The sequence below is a fragment of the Lissotriton helveticus genome, chromosome 10, assembly GCF_964261635.1.
Source record: "Lissotriton helveticus chromosome 10, aLisHel1.1, whole genome shotgun sequence".
NCBI lineage: Eukaryota > Metazoa > Chordata > Amphibia > Caudata > Salamandridae > Lissotriton > Lissotriton helveticus.
The window spans coordinates 930235396-930256681 of NC_136071.1; the positions used below are offsets into that span (position 1 = coordinate 930235396).

The following is a 21286-nucleotide window of genomic DNA, read 5'->3' on the forward strand; positions in this document are numbered from 1 at the left end:
GAAGACTCACTAAAACTGGATTTGTGGTTTTAGGAAGAAACTACGCACATCCAAAAAGCAGCATCTCTCATATGTTTTAATATTAGCAAGAACTTTTATATCCGGCATCGGTTTATCATACCATATCTATCTTGCTCTAAAACAGAAGAGAACATGATGTATTCTTTCAATACACGTTGAAGCGTTTCAGGTAGGGCAAGCAGCAATAAAAATGAGAGAGGAGTGGGAGGGATGGGGCAAGCAACAATAACACAGGAAGCATGTCGGAGTAATGGGGCAAGCAATAACAGCATGCGAGGGGTATGTGAGAGATATGGGCAAGCAACAATAACTCCAAAGGCAAGCGATAGGGATGGCGCAAGCAAATACAACGTCAAAGTGGTGCATGATGGACAGTGCAATCCGCTTCTATCCGGGAGAGACTGGGCAAGCAAGTAACAACGCACGGAGTGGGTGGAAGGGACAGGGTAAGAAAGCAATTATGCTGTAGAGGGGCAGGAGGGAAGGGCCAAGTAAACAGCTATGTAGGAGTGACGGGGGAGCAAACAGCACTTGAGGAGATGGTTGGGATGGGGCTAGCAACCACCAATAATGCAGGTGGGACAAGGCAAGAAAGAACACTGTGAGAAGAGGCAAAGAATGGAACAGGAGAGCACAAGCAACAATGCGGAGAGCAGGTCGGGGGGAGACGACCTGCATACACTTGCACTTTTATGGAGCACTGCAACAAAGAAAACAGTAGCTCTAAAAGTCTGAGCCGTGGAAGGACTCTGAGCAAAGAAGCAGTACTTGGGCCAAGCTCCAGGGTAAGTACAAACACACGGAGAGGAAGTGAAGCCAGCACACAAGACCTATTAATGTGTGTGTTTTAAATTTCAGAGGGATCACTAGTTGGAATACCAGTGATCTGCATAAAATTAGAGGGAATTTACACAAGATCTAGGATACGCAATGTGGACAGAGTGTTAAAATTACACACCCTTTGCCTTTTTAATATGCATACATGCTTCCCCTTGAATGTGTCCGCTACTGAATCCTAGAAAGGATTGGATGACCAGCCATGCAAGTCATCTCCTCTGGTGCAATGAAATTAATTTGGATCCCACCAATGTACTTGTGTTCCAGCTATTGGCTATCATTGGAGATTCGAATGCTTGATGGTCTAGAAGTTGAATCTAGTTTTCTTCATGTTAACAAAGTAAACGCAGAGCTGTTGGAATTCTACCATCCTGTCGCCGTGGCATTTCTTCTGTTACAATAGATTTACCACAATTGCCATGTACTGCAGCAAAAATTGCATAATTTCCAGATTTCACATAAATAATAGTTTCTACCTGAAACATATCAAAGGTTGCTAAAAGAAAACAAGTGTTGCTGGGCAGCAATACACCCTACAGAAAGTTTAACTTTTACAGGCGGATTGCTGAATTCAGTTGTTACATTAAAGAGGCAAAACGTTTGCTCAGGCAGTGTTAATGAGTGCTACAATGTCATAATAGCAAAATAATACTGTCACTGAATATGTCGCATCATGCAGCACGATTTGCACTTTGTTGCTGTATACTTTAGTAAGTCCTGTCGCGTAGTTTGGTCCTCCATTGCTTCACTGCCTTCCACTCTTTGAGTCTTAAACCTCACCTAAAATACGACTTTCCAGCAACAGTCATTGCAGAAAAAACTGACGAATGTGAAAACATCGAGTTTGCCTTGAACCTGTAAGTCTGCGTAAATGAGCCTTTTTAGAGGGATTTATTTACTCAGATGTTTTAAATTGAAGATTTTATACAATCAGAAACGAAAGTGAATAATGGAATCTGAGATTGAGTGAACTTTGTACAACAATGACACTGAAGTTATATTACATTTACACTGCATTGACTCTACTCTTATTCTTTGCAGTTAAAAGCCACAACCCTTTAGTTCGAGCGATAAAACTTTCCTACACCAATGAAGACTTTGAGATGAAAAAATTGTTGTTCAACATGCTTGTGATCCTGTCTAGGGATCTGCCTTGTATTCAGGTACAGTAAAGAACACCTTACCTTATTTACTTTGTATTACGTAGTTTTAGCGGTCTTCCAGGAACTATCAGCCTTATTCATCAACGGGCCGTTTTGCGAGCCCCTAATAGCGATTCATAGCGAATCGCTATTAAGGACTTGCACAACGGGATTCATGTAGGAATTGCTAAATAAATAGCGATTCCTACACATTCCTTATTTGCGAGTAGCAAATTGCTAATCGCAAATAAGGAATAACTCCCCATTCATTCCTATGGGCCAAAAGGCCCATAGGAATGAATGGGGAGTATTCCTTATTCATCAAGCTAAATTGCACTCGCAAAGGGCAAGATTCTCAGAATCTTGCCTTTTGCGAGTGCAATTTTTGCATTTGGGATTCATCATCCCAAATGCAAAATTCGCTATTTAAGAATTCGCACATTTGCGAAGAATTGAATTTAAGGAATCTCTATTTGAGATTCCTTAAATGCAATTCATGAAGAATTTTAAAATTGCGAAAATGCAATTTTGGGCCGCTATTTACCGAGAGGTCAGACCTCTCGGTAAATAGCAAAAACTTAGAAAAATGCTTTTAAAAGCATTTTTCTAAGTTGCATGTTGCACACACACATGTCCTTTGGACATGTGTGTGCGCAACACCTGTTTCAATTTGCATTTAAAGGGTGCTACAGGGTGTCCTTTGGACACCCCTGGCACCCTTTAAATCGCTATCTTATTTGCGATTAGCTAATTGCTAATCGCAAATAAGGAATAACTCCCCATTCATTCCTATGGGCCAAAAGGCCCATAGGAATGAATGGGGAGTATTCCTTATTTGCAATTAGCTAATCGCAAATAAGATAGCGATTTAAAGGGTGCCAGGGGTGTCCAAAGGACACCCTGTAGCACCCTTTAAATGCAAATTGAAACAGGTGTTGCGCACACACATGTCCAAAGGACATGTGTGTGTGCAACATGCAACTTAGAAAAATGCTTTTAAAAGCATTTTTCTAAGTTTTTGCTATTTACCGAGAGGTCTGACCTCTCGGTAAATAGCGGCCCAAAATTGCATTTTCGCAATTTTAAAATTCTTCATGAATTGCATTTAAGGAATCTCAAATAGAGATTCCTTAAATTCAATTCTTCGCAAATGTGCGAATTCTTAAATAGCGAATTTTGCATTTGGGATGATGAATCCCAAATGCAAAAATTGCACTCGCAAAAGGCAAGATTCTGAGAATCTTGCCCTTTGCGAGTGCAATTTAGCTTGATGAATAAGGCGGTATGTGAATTTAAATAAATCGGCCAGTTTTAGAATCAATTGTGTAATCTCGATTCACCAATGGATTTGCACCCCGGTGTATACCAATCCAATGTATCATTTATGGGTGCAGAAATAATATAGTGAACACCTAAACATTGTGCAGGCAATTTTGCATGCTGGAAACAGCCGTGAACTATTACAGTTAGTCAGGAGTAAGTGTCTTTTCAGTTGGAACAGGTAGTGTTCTATTTTATATCTCATGGGTTTGTAGGGAAAAGGGTTTTCTCCAGGTGGAAAAGTTGTGTAATGCACATTATTGAATGATGTTCTTCATGCAGAAATGTCCATAAGAGTAAATGTGGTGACGTAGGCGTAGTCTTGGAAAACTGTGGCAGTCCTAGATTTTAAGGATATAATCTGGGATCATTTGTGTTAGAAATTGAGTTTCTGATTGGCAGAGATACGTATGCACGCTGTCCAAGCAGGAACCACAATCCTAGTCAAAGGAAGCCAGGTGCACACCATACATTAACCTGTGCTCACCCTCTGGCAGCTTGGCACAGAGCAGGCATGCTCAATGTTGTACTTGGCCCTTTTTGCAGGGTCATCCTGAATTTGTTGCCTTTCTCCTAGCCTTTTTTCTGACATGGTGTTGGTGGTTTTAGGACTCTGGGCACTTTAGCACTGCTGTCCAGTGTAAAGTGCGTGTGCTCTCTGTGGTAAACATGGTAAGACTGGTCTACACCCGTTTGGCAAATTTAGTTTACCCGTAAGTCCCTTGTAAAGTGGTATCTCCGATACCCGGGGCCGGTAAATTAAATGCTACTGGTGGGCTTACAGCTCTGATTGCGCCACCCACCAAAGTAGCCTTTCAACCCTGTCTCAGGCCTCTGCCATTGCAGGGCCTGTGTGCGCAGTGTTACTGCCACTGTGACGTGACACCTAAAGTGTGTGCCATCTCTGTGACCCCCCTTTTACTGCATGTCAGTCACCCCTAAGGTAGACCCTAGCTAGCCCTGTGGGCAGGGTGTATTGTAGGTAGAAGGTCGGACATGTACCTTAAGTGTGTGTCATGTCCTGGTAGTGACAAACAGCCATTTTGGTTTCTCACTGCTGTGAGGCTGCCCTCTCATAGGAATGCATTGGGGATTCCCTGATAAGTGTTTCAGTGGAAATTCCGGAAATGAGAGGAGCAGCTTGGTCAAGTTTGGTATATTTGGAATGGTAATAATAAATGCTGTGCAATGGTGTGCGCAGATTTATTATCACTATTATAGACATGCCAATTTTAGAAATCGGCATTTCTGTGTGCTATGTGTCTGCCTGATGTGGATTGCATGTCTGGCTTTGGAGTGACAGGGCCGGGTGAGGTGTGTGTGGCTCCAGGAAGGGCAGGGTGAGTTAGCGCTAGGCTGAATGGGAGATCTGCATTTGGAGTAGTGGGAGGAGTAGTCACCTGACCCTGAATATGTCTGTGCCTGCCTGGGTGAATGCTTCATCCGCCCCCCTGTGGTGGTCTGATGACTGAGCCCCCACCTGACAATGGGAAAGAAGAGCCCTGTAAACAGAGTACTCCAAAAACCCCTAGATCAGTTCAGGCTGGTTCCCCCAAGCCCTGTGCCAAGGGCAGACAAAGGAAAAGGTTGTATAACTATTGGGGCTGTGATCCCAGGTAGTGTGTGCTTTTTGTGCTTCCCTGTGCTACTGGGGAAACCTGCTGCTGCTGGGCCCCAGGAGGAGCCGCCACGAGAGACTGCCTCCCTGCTGGAGGGCAGTTTGAGCTGACCTTGCTGGGCCCAGCCTTTGTCCTGGAACTGTGGGGATCTTTGCCCCTCATATGCTCTCTATTTCATTTTCAAGGAGAGTGCAGGTGCTTTTTGCAGCGCAGGAGCTGTGCCAACTTCAGAGGGAATTTCCCCGCATTTAGGCTACTGGAGGCGGGAGCCTAACCTGCATTGCCCCTGTTTTTGTGCTCATACCGGCAGGTGCCCACCCAGCATTTGAGTTTATTCACCAGTGGGAACCCACCCCACATTGGTGTTTCTTTTACGGCTGGAGCCCACCCCGCACTTTGCTACGGAGAAAGGAGCCGCCGATAGGCACCGCCGCTGCCCGGAAGTCAGGCATCTTGCCTGGATGGAGGCAGAGCCTCCTTCAGCTGAGAAGGAAGTCACGCCGGAGCCTCGCAGGCTCCACAGAGGTGGGAAGAAGCAGTGCTGCCGGAAGCCAGACGGCTGTTGCCTAGCCATGGGTGGAGCTTCCCGTACGACGGAGGAGAGCCCTGTGTATTGCTGAGGCGAGGACTGAGCCTCGCAGGTTCCCCGGTAAAGGAGGATCCAGTGAAGTGGGACCGCTGAGGCACATTGTCGGTGCCTGGAGCCGGCCGAAGAGGGACCGGAGACAGCTCAAAACGGGTGAGTGAGCCAGGAGCTCTTCCCCCCTTCCGCCCGTGTTGTGAGGCTGCCTTGGGGGTTACTTTCTGTGAGGGGGAGACCGAGTTGCAGTCTCCCCTCCCCGCCTACCTTGATGTAGCCTCTGGTGCCTGACGAGAAGGCCCCAGTGAGTGAAGACAGGAGAGGCACAGTGGTGCCAGGCCTCATGATTACAGCTGCACCGCACAAGCGCAGGCACCTGTCACGGTGGGCACAATTGTTGTAGAGTCCCAGTGGGGACTCAGGAGACACGGTGGTACCAAGGCCCATTCTAACAGCTGCAACATGAGAGTGCTGGCAGCTACCACGCATGGGCATTTTTATTGGCTTCAGGATAAGGAGATGGTGAGAAGCACCCCACACCCCAGCGCATTGTACACTTTGTGTTTGCAGCATTGGCAGCCAAAGGGCCAGTGGAAGGCCCCAATACAAACCCTGACATTTGGGACAGAGGGCATTTGAGCCCCCTAGAAAGGCCAGTTGGCCTGAGGTCAGCGTTATGGTGTAGATAGGGTGCAAAGCCCTAAGGTGATGTATGCACCTAGTTAGTGTTACTGTGGTGCACTGCCAAATGTGTGCATAATTTGTTTATGCTGATGGTTGCCAAATGTAATTATGCCCATGGTATTTATGCATAGTGTGTTTATCGTAATGTGTTCTATTCCTACTGTGATGCAGACATAAGGCGTTTATGTTGCTAGAGATAATGTTAAGTACAGTATTTTACCAGTAGTCACTGGTTTTGTTTTATGTGTGCTACTAGTGCTTTCTAAAGGTTCTGACAGTGGCCAGACTGACCCAGCCCTGTATATAATTCCTTGTGAATATTGCCTAGTGCCAATTGGCATAGTGTATATGTGTGATTATGATTCTAATGTGTTTTGGATAATACAAAAGCTATTTTATACATAACCTTGTGTGGAGTCTCTTTTGTAGTGTGCCTAGTGTGTTGCTGCTGTGTGTGTGTTTCGCAAATGCTTTACACTTTGCCTCTGGGATAAGCCTGACTGCTCGTGCCAAGCTACCAAGGGGGTGAACAGGGGTTATCTTCAGAGTGTAACTCCCTTGCCCTGACTAGTGTGGTGGCTTCTGCCCGTCTGAGGCGCTTGCCCTAGCCAACCAGAAATCCCATTTCTAACATTCAACTTAAGAGGTAATGTGTAAAGTATTTGCTTAGGCTGACCGCAATGGAGTGTGAGCTGGATATAGGAGCCACACAAGGCTGGCTGAAGAAAAGTACCTTGATTCTGGTCGCAGCAGCAAGATGCAAGGTGCAGCCAGGCAATGCATTGTGTCGATCCCGCAGTCGAGGTGATACGTCGATATCCTCTACGCAACAATGGTGATGCACTGGTTCAGAAGACGAAGTGCCGGGTCTGAGATGCGTTGGTTCCGAAAAAGATGCGCCGGGTTTCTGAACGTGGATTAGGGTATGTGTCGACCGTCTCTCACTGGTAGCGTTTAATTAATGAGCCCTGGGTGTATGGTATACCTCTTTACTATGGATTTATAAGCAAGTTTAATAAAGCCAGTCAGGTGTAGGCCAATTGCACCATGCTTTAGGGTGATCACAAGCACTTTAGCACTGGTTAGCAGTGGTAAAGTGCACAGAGTTCAATGTTTTTCACAACTGTCAGCCCTACCTGTCCCATAGGGTAACATTTGGTTGCCCTATCACATTTAATAAGTGCTAACATTTGATTGGGAATAGGTAAGTATTTTGTGTTTACTATCTATAAAATTGTAATTAAAATCTTCTTTTAGAAAGTTGGCATTTTCATGCCCTTTGCTGTTTGGATACTACAGCCTGTCTAAGTTCTCATGACTGGGTGTAGTTGTCAGTTGGAATTGAATTCCTCCCAGGCAGTCACACAATTGAGGAATTTGGTGTGCCTGAATGGTCCTTCAGCTGGCAAAATGTAGGGTGGAGCTAGGCACAGCCCCACTTGCAACTGAATAGGCTGTGCTTTAATTTCAAACAAACGACTTGTCACCACTGCATTATCTCTTTAGCCAGCCCCTGAAACTCCTACGGTACAGGTGAATGGGGCTTCAGCAGAGGCTGCCCCAGACCCTACTGGGGAGGGTATTGCTTCTCTTGGTGACCTGCGCAGCTTGTTGGATGGCTAGTAGAGGGTAGATTCACCAGGGATGAGTTCTGTAAGGCACAGAAGGAGTGCTCAAACCTGGAGACAATGAAGCGTCAGGCTGAAGCCCAGGCAGCTAGTGATACCTCTGGAGATCACCTCATATACCGGAGGGCTGACCTCCTGAATAGTGAGCTGAAGGCATCTGTGCATGCGGCAAAATTTTGGTTGGTAGTCCCTCAAGACACATTGCCTTCCTACTGGGGCTGGCTCATGAAATTCCACTGGCAGGACATCTGGGGCAGGACAAACACTTTGCCAGGCTTTTCTCTCACTTCTATTGGCCCTGGGTGAAGATATCCTTAGATATATTCTGCAGGGCTTGTCACATCTGCCAGACCAGTAGGAAAACAAGGAAATAGCTAAAAGCTCCCCATAATAGTGTACTCCATCTCAATTGTCTCAAACTCCACTATGAGGGTTCTGAGGTCATCATGCTGCTGGTGACAGATGGGGAGAAAATTGAACATCTCCTTGACTCTCTAAAGAAAAAGATGGGTCAGTGGGAGGTGTCAACCTCTCCCCTACCCTGAACCCTGAACACATTTCCCTCATTGCTGGGCTTACACATCTGTGTACCCAGGATATTGATACTGGGGACAGTCTGCCTATCACAAATAAAATATAGGGGCTGTCTGGGAAAGTGAAGGACACCATCAAGGAGGAAGTCTCTAAGATGCTGGAATTGGGAATGATTGAGCACTCCAGTAGTCCCATATCCAGCCAAGTGGGGCATATACCCATAGCTGCCCTACTTGGTGCCTTGCCAGAACCCAGATTCTGCGTGGACTACTTGGGGGGGGGGGTTCAACTCAGTCACCAAAACTTATGCTTACCCAATCCCCTGAGCTGATGAGCTCATTCACAGATTAGAGGCTGCCAAGTTCTTGAGTACCTTTGACTTAACTGCAGGGTACTGGTACATTGCCCTCCCTGAGGGGGGCTAAGGAGAGGTCAGCCTTTGACACATTAGATGGCCACTACCATTTTAAGGTAATGTCTTTTGGTCTGAAGAATGCCCTTGTTACCTTGCAGGGGTTGGTGAACCAGGTCTTGTCTGGGATGGAGGCCTTCTGTGCTGCTTATTTGGATTGTATAGAAGTCTTCAGTAATTGCTAGGAGGACCACCTCTTTCACCTGCAGGAAGTACCTCAGGCTCTGCAACATGCATCCCTGTCTATCGAGGACAGTAAGTGCCAGATTGGGCAGGGTTCTGTGGTGTACTTGGGACACCTTATGGGCTGGGGTAAAGTGCATTCCCTCCAGGACAAAATAGAAATATCCTGGCCTGGGAGGCCCCCAAACTCAGACAGAATTTAGGACCTTCCTGGGCCTCACTGGTTACTACAGGAGGTTTGTCAAAATGCATGGCACCATTGTTGCCCCCTTGAATGAGCTGACATCAAGAAAAAAATCCAGGAAGATGATCTGGACAGAAACTGGTGAGAAAGCATTTGACTCCCTCAAACAGGCCATGTGTGCAACACCTGTGCTCAAGGCCCCTGACATTTCCCAAGAGTTCACTGTACAAAAAGATGTCTCTGAGCATGGCATGGGACAGTCTTATCACAGCTCAATGAGGACGGCCTAGACCAACCTGTAGCTTTCATCTCTAGGAGGCTACTTCTTAGGGAACAGAGCTGGAGTGCTGTTGAGAGGGAAATATTTGCTGCGGTCTTGGCACTGAAAAAGCTAAGACCATACCTGTTTGAGACTCACATCTGGGTTCATACAGACCACATGCCCCTCAGATGGCTCATGCAGATGAGGGGTGAGAATACAAAACTGTTGAGGTGGTGCATCTCCCTACAGGAAATGCTCTTCATAGTGGAACCCCGCCTGGATCAGATTACTCCAATGCTAATGGTTTGGCCAGGTTGTTCCAGCTTAGTGATAAGAACTCACAGGGGTTGGATAGTTCTCCCCACTTTCAGCTGGGGGGGCACTGTTAAACCTGTCAACCTTAGGGTGGTCTTCCCCCAAAGGTTTTGCCTTTTTCCCCTCCATTTAGTTGCGGAAATTCGTTTTTATTGGCCTTAGGACTCTGTGGACTTTACCACAGCTAACTAGTGCTAAAGCACTTGTGCTCACTCCCCTAAACACGGCAACATTTGATTACACCTGATTGGAACATTTAATTTACGTAGAAGTCCCTTGTGAAGTGGTATATGCATAGAGCCATGTACATTTTACTAGTGGGCCTGTGGCCCTTATTGTGCCACCCACTTAATTAGTCTCTTAAAACATGTTCCAGGCCTGCCATTGCAGCCTGAATGTAGTTTTAACCTGCCAATTCGACTTGCCAATATAACCCCCTTGCTAAGTCTTAAACTCCCATTTTATTGCTTATAAATCACCCCTAAGGTAGTCCCTAGATAGCTTAAAGAAAGGTTGCATTGTAGTTAAAAGGTTGTCCATGTACCTTTAAGTTTTACATGAGCTGCTAGTGAAAAACTCCTAAATTTGTTTTTCACTACTCTGAGGCCTACCTGTCTAATAGGGTATCAATGGGTGTTCTTATTACATTTTGTAAGTGTTAACATTTGATTGGGAGCAGGTGAGCATTTTGTGTTTGGTATATATGAAATTGTAATTAAAAATCATTTTTGAAGGTAAAGTTGAATTTTAAATTAGAATTTTGAAAATGTCTCTTTTAGTAAGTTGAAAGTGGCCTAGCCCACTGGTGGCAGCTAGGACTCTGACATGCATCAACAAATAGTAGTATTCCTTTATAACATTTTAATCATGTTATGCATAAATTTCAAGCAGTCAAAATCATGAAACGTTCAATGTTGTCATTTCATTACACTTTGTTTCAATAATACAAATCTTTCTCATATGCAGTCAAGCACATTTCTTTCATTAACCCAATGCATTTCGGAACAAAATGTTCCTTTGTCAGGGGTTCTGTTGAAAAAATGAGAAAAAATAAAGGGAACGAATTAAAACGATGCCAGAGTCTATTAATTATTCTCTTTAAGTTGCTAAATTTATAACTACACTATTTAGATTTATGAGTGCTCTACTTTGATTCACTGCTTGCTTAATGTGTAGTAAAGTGGTAATTTGAGTTAAACTTTTATGGTTGAGGAGTTTATTGAGAGTTCTTAAGTTCACATAGTAATAATTTCAAGAGGGCATGTCTTACCAAGCTGAAAAATATCGGTTCGAAACAACACGCGAAATGCCTTATGTTAGCTTCAGCGCAGTAGGAATCTGTATGGAAACATATGTGTATATATAGCGTATAAGCTGAAGGTTTGATGTAGAATGATTAAAAGGTTTCCCAACGGGTATGGGCTTACCTGAGAAGCTTAGGGTTTTTAAATTTCGTGGATGGCAACCTACCGATGTAAACGAGATGTATTCGAATATCAAGTTTTTGAGAGTTCACAAATTGACAGTAGCTGGATGTTCTTTTTGACTCACCTGCGTGAGCTGTAAGCCACTTTAGATGCTAGTAAAGAGTTGTAGAAGTTCAGTAAGCGCGGGGACTGGAAAGTAAAAAAACTAGCAAAATCAACTATTAAAAGTTGTTGACAGAGTGCTAAATCTGTTCGTTTTAAATCTAACCATGGGCAACTTACCCGTATACACGGGAATCCCCAAGTATAAATGTTCTCTTCGTCTTGGCAATACGCGAATGAAGAGTCCCTTCTCGTTGTTTATAAGGCTCATTCGGTGTTTTGCGACACTAACAAAGGACTAAGAGTAAAGCTAGTTGAGTCTTTGTGAGCAATCGTGCAAATAAATTCACCACTCAAGTTTTTATACTACGAGCGGTGTCGTGCATCTATGTTAAAAAGAGGTCGAGATAGCTGTTTTGTGTTCAAACGATCTAGATAGAGACTTATTTAATTTGTGAGCTCAATGCTATATAGAGACTGAAGAAAGACTTCAATCCTAGACTGAAGTCATAGTTAGGAAAAAAGAAACCGATGGTGGACTACGATGTGTTCTTGTAGTCATCATAGAAAAAGGACTATTATTTGAATTGCGTTTTTTTGGGTTTGTGGACAAAAAACTCTATCGTTCATTTGTGGTAGCAAAAAAAATATTCAAATGAAAGGTGTTAATACATTCAGAGTGGCTACTGGGAAATTAATAGAGGAAACTCTATTTAGAATACAAGCATAACGGGATGTTTTAGGTAAATCAAATAATTTGCAGAACAATTCGTCACAGATCATATATCTCCCAGAAAATATTCGAAAAACATACATTGTGGATATCGTGACAAGCTATCTGACATAATGGTAATTACCATTCACGAAATGAATGCTTCTATAGACTATTCAAACAGATCTACATCGCAATGAAATTACATATACATACAAAAAGCATACATTGAAATTATAACAATTGTGTGTTGTAAAGATGTGATGATGAAAGTAAGATTCTGTGTAGTTTGTCTGATAATGTCTAATATTAAATGCTCCTATATTGGTGGTAAAATAAAACTGCGTGTGTGAGATCGCGTGCATTTCTCAGGTTTAGATTCAAAGAAAACATGTAATTTCTAATTTATCATTCAATCCTAACGGTGCGAGAGTCTGCAATTTTTTTATCCAAAATACTTCACGTTGTAGAAGAATTTTTGAATTATTTAGTCCAAGTCTCTGCGGTACCTGCTCAATTACTTGAAATTTCAATTGCGCGATTGAATGTCGATGTTCTGTCCAATGCAATGCTAATGGTGATGTTGTGCTTTTGTTCCGAATCCTACTTTTATGCTCAGAAATTCTTGTCTTGATTTTCCTCTCTGTCTTGCCCACGTATAAAAGTCCACAAGGGCATTTTATCATGTAAATCAGATGTTCTGAGTCACAATTTGTTGTATGTCGCAGCTGGATTTTTTCTCCTGTACTTGGGTGTAAGAGGATATTACCAATAATTACATTATTGCAGTTCTTGCAGTTCCAGCATTTGGTTGTCCCTTTAAAAGTACACGTTTTGACCAGATCCGTTGTTAGAACCCGTTTGGTGAGGAGTTCCTTAAGGTTTTGTGCCCGTTTGTAGGCGAAAAGTGTTTTATCCTTAAATAAAGATCCAAAATCGCATTCCGTTTCAAGTATCTCCCATCTTTTGAGGATAATCCTCTTTATATCCCTTGATGCCGATGAATATTTTGAGACGAATACCATTCTTTTACTTGGTGTCTTGACTTTTTTTTCAAGTAGAAGAGACCTTGACATTGCATTAACCTTTGTTATTTGTATGTCGAGTTGTTCTGGAGGGTACCCTCGCGCTATGTATCTTTGGTTTTGATCTTCAAGTGCTTTGTTGCAGGTGGTCTGATCCGAAGAAATACGTTTAATTCTCATGAATTGAGAAATGGGTAAATTGTTGATCAGAGTCATAGGATGAAAACTCTCATGGAGTAATGCAGTGTTCTTGTCCGTGGGTTTCTTGAACACACTGGTTTGTATCTGGTCATCTTTAAACTCAACCATTACATCCAGAAAGGGAATGGCGTATTTATCCATGTGGTAGGTGAATTGGATCCTTGGATCTACTTGATTTAAACTCTGGATATTTTCAATTAGTGATCTTTGTGTATTTCTCCAGATTAAAAAGATATCATCAATATACCTTTTGTAGTATACCAGGCCTTCTTGCCATGTTTGGTCTGCCATAATATAATCGTTCTCAAATTTGGCCATGAATATATTTGCATATACACAGGCTCCTGGAAAGCCCATTGCTGTGCCATTGAGTTGGAGATACAAATCTTCCTGCCACATGAAGTAACTGTTTTCCAAACAGAATTGCAAAAGTTGAATAATAAAACAATTCAATGTTTCAGGTTTGTCTTCTTTCAACAAGGCCCACTCGATTGCTTCTAGTCCTAGAGCATGAGGAATTGATGTGTAGAGTGCTACAACATCTATGGAGCATAAGATCCAATTTTCGGCAGAATCTAAATTGATGGTCATCAAATTTCTTAGAAAGTCAGATGTATCTTCAATGTAACTTGGCCATCGTCGAATGATTGATTGCAAGTGACTATCAATGAATCTTCCCAAATTCTCAAAGATTGATTAACATCCATACACTATTGGTCTGAAGGGGGGGGTTTCTCAAATTTGTATGTATTTTAGGAAGAAAATACATTTTAGGTCTTCGCGGGAAGGCCTGCCACAAATAGCGTTTAGTGTTGGTATTGATCCAATTAAGTCTTTCCGCTTGATCCAGAATTGTGCTCAAAGTATTGGCTATGTCTGTAGTAGGGTCTCCGTTGAGTTTGGTGTAGGTATTATGATCCATCACGTGTTCTGTGCCCTTGGTTAAATATAAATCCGTGTCCATCACCACTAGACCTCCACCTTTGTCTGCCTTGTGGATTGTGATTGCATCATTTTTAGCCAATGTTTATAGTGCACTATATTCCGCTCGTGAAAGATTTTTGAGGTTTCTTTTGTATCTTATCTTGTTCAGATCTGCTTTAACAAGAGTTTCAAAAGTATCCAAACTTTTATGTGATGTCGGAGCAATGAATGTGCTCTTTGGTTTAAATTGAACTATAGGATCATCACTAGATGCAATGGGATTGACAAATGTAAAAAAATTATTTAAACGAAGCACTCTCATAAATTTAAAGAATGATATCTCTGTTTCCAGTTCTGTAGTATGATAAGTGCTTACAAGTGTAATACCCTTGTTTAGCAAATTTTCTTCAAATTGTGTCAACCGTTGTTTGGAGATGTTCACTATGAGATTTTCCCTTGGCTCCTCAAACCTTTTTTCTTGTTTTCCTTTTCCTTTTCCTCGCCAGTCTTTTTTCTAGTTGTTTGGCGGTGGTTTGGTCCGGTGGTCTGCTTTGCGACCCCTCTTTCTCTAAAAAAGAAGAAGCGGAAGATGATGCGGAAGCTATATTACTAGCTTCATGTTCTGGTGTCGCTGAACCCAATGCCTTACCATATGGTTTGGTGCTCGATGATTAACTTGCCGGTTGTCTAGAAATGTTGATGTCACTGTCAGAAATTACACTTTCTTCTGAAGAGGCTGGTTGTGTCTTCTTACCACTGTATCTCCGTTGGGTATAAACCTCAGCCCATGTATAAGCTTCATTCAACTTATAATCAATAGTATCCCTCTTGAATTTGCGTAGCTTTGTTCCTTGTAATTCCTTTCCATACTTATCAAGACGGATATTTAAATCTTCCAAGAATTTTTCCCAAGGTTCGGCTTCCATTCGAGCAGATAGTTCTTGTTTTGTATTGTAAATTTCTTCCTCCAGTTCAGTTATAGTTTTTGAGAGTTCCTCTATTAACAGTAAAATTAAATCTAGCGAACATTTATTGAGGATACAGTACCATTTCTCCATAAATTGCCGATTATTATTAAGTCTGAATAACATTGGTCGAATTGCTAACCTGAGGCCACGAGGGATCCTTTTCACGCGGTGATATTATATTAAAGTAGAAGCATGTAGCCGTTGATTAAGTTCGCGTCTTGTGAGATATTCTAGTTGGCGTAATTGTGAGTGGTTGATCCACTTTGGGCATCAAATGTTTTGGTTTCCTTTATAAGTTTATACATTTCTGTGGCTTCATCAGCCGTGTAGACTTTGGTAGATGCACGATTGTCCGTGATATTTGCAATTGATTCAAAACACATGTTTTGATCAGTGGTGCTGATTTTCACTTTGGCAGTGTAGATAAACAAATGAATGTGTGTGGAAATTACACTCGTGTTTTTAGCAATTAATCCTGCTATTCTGGTATGTGTGCAATGTCAGATTGATGCCTGCTAACATTCATATAAATTGAAAGTGGCCTAGCCCACTGGTGGCAGCTAGGACTCTGACATGCATCAACAAATAGTAGTATTCCTTTATAACATTTTAATCATGTTGTGCATAAATTTCAAGCAGTCAAAATCATGAAACGTTCAATGTTGTCATTTCATTACACTTTGTTTTAATAATACAAATCTTTCTCATATGCAGTCAAACACATTTCTTTCATTAACCCAATGCATTTCGGAACGAAATGTTCCTTCGTCAGGGGTTCTGTTGAAAAAATTAGAAAAAAATAAAGGGAACGAATTAAAATGATGCCAGAGTCTATTAGTTATTCTCTTTAAGTTGCTAAATTTATAACTACACTATTTAGATTTATGAGTGCTCTACTTTGATTCACTGCTTGCTTAATGTGTAGTAAAGTGGTAATTTGAGTTAAACTTTTATGGTTGAGGAGTTTATTGAGAGTTCTTAAGTTCACATAGTAATAATTTCAAGAGGGCATGTCTTACCAAGCTGAAAAATATCGGTTCGAAATAACACACGAAATGCCTTATGTTAGCTTCAGCGCAGTAGGAATCTGTATGGAAACATATGTATATATAGCGTATAAGCTGAAGGTTTGATGTAGAATGATTAAAAGGTTTCCCAACGGGTATGGGCTTACCTGAGAAGCTTAGGGTTTTTAAATTTCGTGGATGGCAACCTACCGATGTAAACGAGATGTATTCAAATATCAAGTTTTTGAGAGTTCGCAAATTGACAGTAGCTGGATGTTCTTTTTGACTCACCTGCGTGAGCTATAAGCCACTTTAGATGCTAGTAAAGAGTTGTAGAAGTTCAGTAAGCGCGGGGACTGGAAAGTAAAAAAACAAGCGAAATCAACTATTAAAAGTTGTTGACAGAGTGCTAAATCTGTTCGTTTTAAATCTAACCATGGGCAACTTACCTGTATACACAGGAATCCCCAAGTATAAATGTTCTCTTCGTCGTGGCAATACGCGAATGAAGAGTCCCTTCTCGTTGTTTATTAGGCTCATTCGGTGTTTCGCGACACTAACAAAGGACTAAGAGTAAAGCTAGTCGAGTCTTTGTGAGCAATCGTGCAAATAAATTCACCATTCAAGTTTTTTAGAAGGGACTCTTCATTCGCGTATTGCCACGACGAAGAGAACATTTATACTCGGGGATTCCCGTGTATACTGGTACGTTGGCCATGGTTAGATTTAAAACGAACAGATTTAGCACTCTGTCAACAACTTTTAATAGTTGATTTCGCTCGTTTTTTTACTTTCCAGTCCCCGCGCTTACTGAACTTCTACAACTCTTTACTAGCATCTAAAGTGGCTTACAGCTCACGCAGGTGAGTCAAAAAGAATATCCAGCTACTGTCAATTTGTGAACTTTCAAAAACTTGATATTTGAATACATCTCGTTTACATCGGTAGGTTGCCATCCACGAAATGTAAAAACCCTAAGCTTCTCAGGTAAGCCCATACCCGTTGGGAAACCTTTTAATCATTCTACATCAAACCTTCAGCTTATACGCTATATATACACATATGTTTCCATACAGATTCCTACTGCGCTGAAGCTAACATAAGGCATTTCGCGTGTTGTTTCGAACCGATATTTTTCAGCTTGGTAAGACATCCCCTCTTGAAATTATTACTATGTGAACTTAAGAACGCTCAATAAACTCCTCAACCATAAAAGTTTAACTCAAATTACCACTTTACTACACATTAAGCAAGCAGTGAATCAAAGTAGAGCACATGATTAAAATGTTATAAAGGAATACTACTATTTGTTGATGCATGTCAGAGTCCTAGCTGCCACCAGTGGGCTAGGCCACTTTCAATTTATATGAATGTTAGCAGGCATCAATCTGACATTGCACACATACCAGAATAGCAGGATTAATTGCTGAAAACTCGAGTGCGATTTCCACACACATTCAATTCTTTTAGTAAGTTGGCATTTTCCTACCCTCTTACTATTTGATGCCTGCAACCTGTCCCGACCAGCCCTTAATAAGGTATGCCTGAATGGGCCACAGGCTGTATGGATGGGGAGCGGAGCTTGGCATGGGCCTACTTGCAACTGAACAGGCTGTGCTCTGCTTTCACACAAAGGACTCGTGACCACCGGATTGTCCCTGCACCCAGCTTGGAGCCAGGTATGAAATTCCAAACACTTCAAAGGAAAACTTCTAGAAACTTCTCCTACTTCAAAGAAGGCCCTCAGAGCCACTATTCAGTTGATGTTCTGGACCTGCGGAAGGACTCCGAGGACTGCTTGGTGCTGTGGCCTGCTATGTACTCCACAAGACAGCTTTGCTGCCTGAAGCTTGTGTTGAACCTTCAGTGGCCTGCCCAGCTTCATTACTTGAACCAAAGACTACCAGAGTGACTCCAAGGGCTAGTTTGTTGGCCTCCTGATCCGATCCTCAGGGACATAAAATGCTCCAACCATCTTGAAGCATCACCGGGACCCAGCCTGAGTAGTCAAGAGTGTCCCTGTCCTTGGGGGTTCAGGAGTAGTCCTGAACCCCCAAGGGGTGCCCCTCCAGTCCTGGACCCTTGGTTGTGATGCTCAAAGTGCCCAGATAGGCAAAATCCAAAACTTGGGACTTTGAAAGTTTTTGGCTAAAACCTGCTCTGAGAACTGAGGGAAGACCAGGGCCAACCGGCTCATCGATCTGCACGTGGTGCATTACTGGTCGGCCTGATTTGGCAGTAGCTCCCACAGTGTTCTTCTGCGCAGCAGAAAATCCTGTTCAGTGGTCCCTTGGCGAATGAGTACCAGATCTCCTAAACTCTTGTCGGCTACAGCCTCTAGCTTCAGTCCGCTGAAGATTTCCAACTACCAAAAAAGAGACTAAGGGCCTGATTATGATCTTGGCGGACAGGGCTAGTCTATCACAAACTTGACTGATCTCTCGTCCACCAAATTGCAAGTTCCATAGGATATAATGGAATTGTAATTTGGTGGACTGTATATCCATCACGTTTGTGACTGAATAACTCTGTCTGCCAAGATCATAATCAGGCCAAAAGTCAGAGTCCAGTGGCTCCCTGATGACAACGCTCCCTCAGACTTCGCCTGCACCCTTGCCCTGCTGAACTTTATTTACCTTCTTAGAACATTTTCTTTAAAATATCTTATAGGTACAAAGTAAGTGCTGACCGCGCCCAAACCACTTCTTGTATCCAACCAGCGCTCTATTGTGTCCGGACACATTTTTTACTTTGACCCAGCTTCGCACGACTAGATGTCTACAGTTGTCGCTTGGATCTTTTAGGCACTAGTTTTTTCTAAAACTTTACAAATTCAGAACTTCGGTTCTACTGAGTGGATTTTGGTAATTTTGGCATCAAATATATTTTTTTTAATGTACTTTATTTTTCTTTTATTATGTTTTCACTTTGGTCCTGTTTGTTTGCTGCATAAATACTTTACACGTTGCTTCTAATTAAGCCTGACTGTTTTTGTGGCAAGCTACCAGAGGGTTAAGCACAGGTTAGTTTAGTGACTTTGGTGGTTCACCTTGACAGAGAATGTGGCTGTTCCTTGAACAGGGGTCTTCCCCCCCCCATTCAACCAACAACGTAATTTCTCACATTACTCATCTATGGCCATTCAGGCCTTAAAATAAAACCAAATCAGTGCCCCTTTGTGACCTAAAACTATCTTAATGAGGATGAAACAGTTAGTTTGTCTCATCACAACCAATAAAACCCGACACCAAAGTGTTTTTATTCAGTTCAGTGTTTATTGCCTATTTCAACCTTTTGAGAACCTGTAAAAACTGTAGTAAACCTGAAAATTTGCAAGTCCCATTAAATACTAGGCCATTTTCATATGTTAAATTCCGGCAGGTTTGACTATTTAAAAAAAGTAGCAAACTTTGCCACTCTTTGTAATTATCGGGTGCAGTAAAATTGCACCACTTATACTTGTGTTCCCTGGACAAACACATTTGTGCAGGGAGCACAGTATAACATGACACTTATGATCAGTTCCTAAGAATTGCTAAAGGTGGTAGGTGGATGATTTTTGGAGGGGGAAGGCAATGATGACATTTCCCTATAAATGGAACAATTGGCTGGGTCCTGTTCAGATTATGGCCTTTGTAGGTTTGTGATCTGCTTACATGGATAGAAATTGGATAGTGACTAACTGATTTTACATTTATCATAATCTTTTGTTTGCTGTTTCCTGTTTAATGCAGATGCTGAGCGACGGGAAAGTAGTACTGGCTTTGTTTCATTATGTAAAACCAAATGAAAAACCCGGAGTTCACGACTGGTCTGCTGCCCATTTTGAGGATTTGCAGCTTCATGCAATTGCTACTCTTGGTACTGTGGCACATTTGCTAGTGGAAGACTACATGGTTTGCCAAGGAAATACTCGGCTTCTTTTGTTTTTAGAATGGTGTGTTGGCCAAGGTGAGTGATGCAGAGACAGATGGCAGATTATTATGACTATTGATAACTTTTCTTATATTTTATTGAAGTGCCTTGCGATTTCCAATATCTGAATGGCAAAGAAAAATACAGCTTTAGAATCTTCATTGGCTGTGCATGTAGCCTATAGAAATGTTTGAGATTTCCAGTACTTTACTTACCAGTGATTCTATAGGGTGTAGAAGAAGGAATTATTTTTACTTTCAACTTAGTAAAAACAGACTGACGAAACCATGATAGTAAGGTCCTCGGTGACTTCAGGTAGTAGCTCAACAGCAATGGTAATATGATCCACAAATTTACATGCGAAAGGGGAAATCTGAGCCCGTGTTATGTAATGGGTGCTCTATCACTGTTTTACCTGGCCCTTTTTGCAGGGTTATTCCCAAACTTTTTGCCTTCCTCCTGTATTTTTTCTGACCTGTTTTTAGGTGGCTTTAGGACTCTGGGCATGTTGCCACTGCTATTCAGTGCTAAAGTGCATGTGCTCTCTCCTTCAACACGGTATGATTGGATTGCACCGAAATGCATTTTTAATTTATCTGTAAGTCACTTGTACAATAGTATCCCATATACCCAAGGCCTCAAAATAAATGCTACTAGTAGGCCCGTAGAACTGCTTGCGCCATCCACAGAAGTAGAATTTCAAACCTGTCTCAGGCCTCTGCCACTTCAGGGCCTGTATGCACAGTTTTACTGATACAGTGATTTGGCATTTAAATTTACTTGCCAAGCTTGCAACTCACCTTGTACCACATATAGTTCACCCCTAAGGTAGGCCCTAGGCAGCCCTGTGGGCAGGGCGCTTTGTAAGAAAAAGGTAGGGCATGTGCCTTTATTGTGTGGCATGCCCTGGTAGTGACAAACACCCTATTTCGTTTTTCACTACTGTGAGTGCTGCTTCTCTCATAGGTTAGCATTGGGGATTCCCTGATATGTTTTTGAGTGGTAATTCCTGATCTTAAAGGAGTAGTCCTGCCATGTTTGGTATGTTTGGAATAGTGGTGACATTTCCTGTTTATTGGGGTATGTTGATTTTTCATTACTATGGTAGAAATGCCATTTTAGAAAGTCGGCATTTCACTGTGCTCATAACTCTTGTGCTTTGCAGCCTGATTCCAATCCACGTCTAGGGTATAGTGACAGCTGGGCTTTGTGCATACTTTCCAGACAGTCATCACACAGGAAGGGGTTGGGTGTAACAGGGTTACATCTGCATTCATCGACATA

The 21286-nt window shown here is 42.4% G+C and overlaps 1 protein-coding gene across 1 annotated transcript in view; it reads left to right on the forward strand.

Annotated features, from left to right (window-relative positions):
• CFAP69 (cilia and flagella associated protein 69) overlaps positions 1-21286 on the forward strand; it is a 599649-nt gene that overhangs the window by 368054 nt on the left and 210309 nt on the right. The window contains exons 11-12 of the mRNA XM_078663586.1: positions 1900-2021; positions 19822-20038. Coding sequence (XP_078519712.1) covers positions 1900-2021; positions 19822-20038 — 339 coding nt within the window. The remainder of the gene's footprint in view (positions 1-1899; positions 2022-19821; positions 20039-21286) is intronic.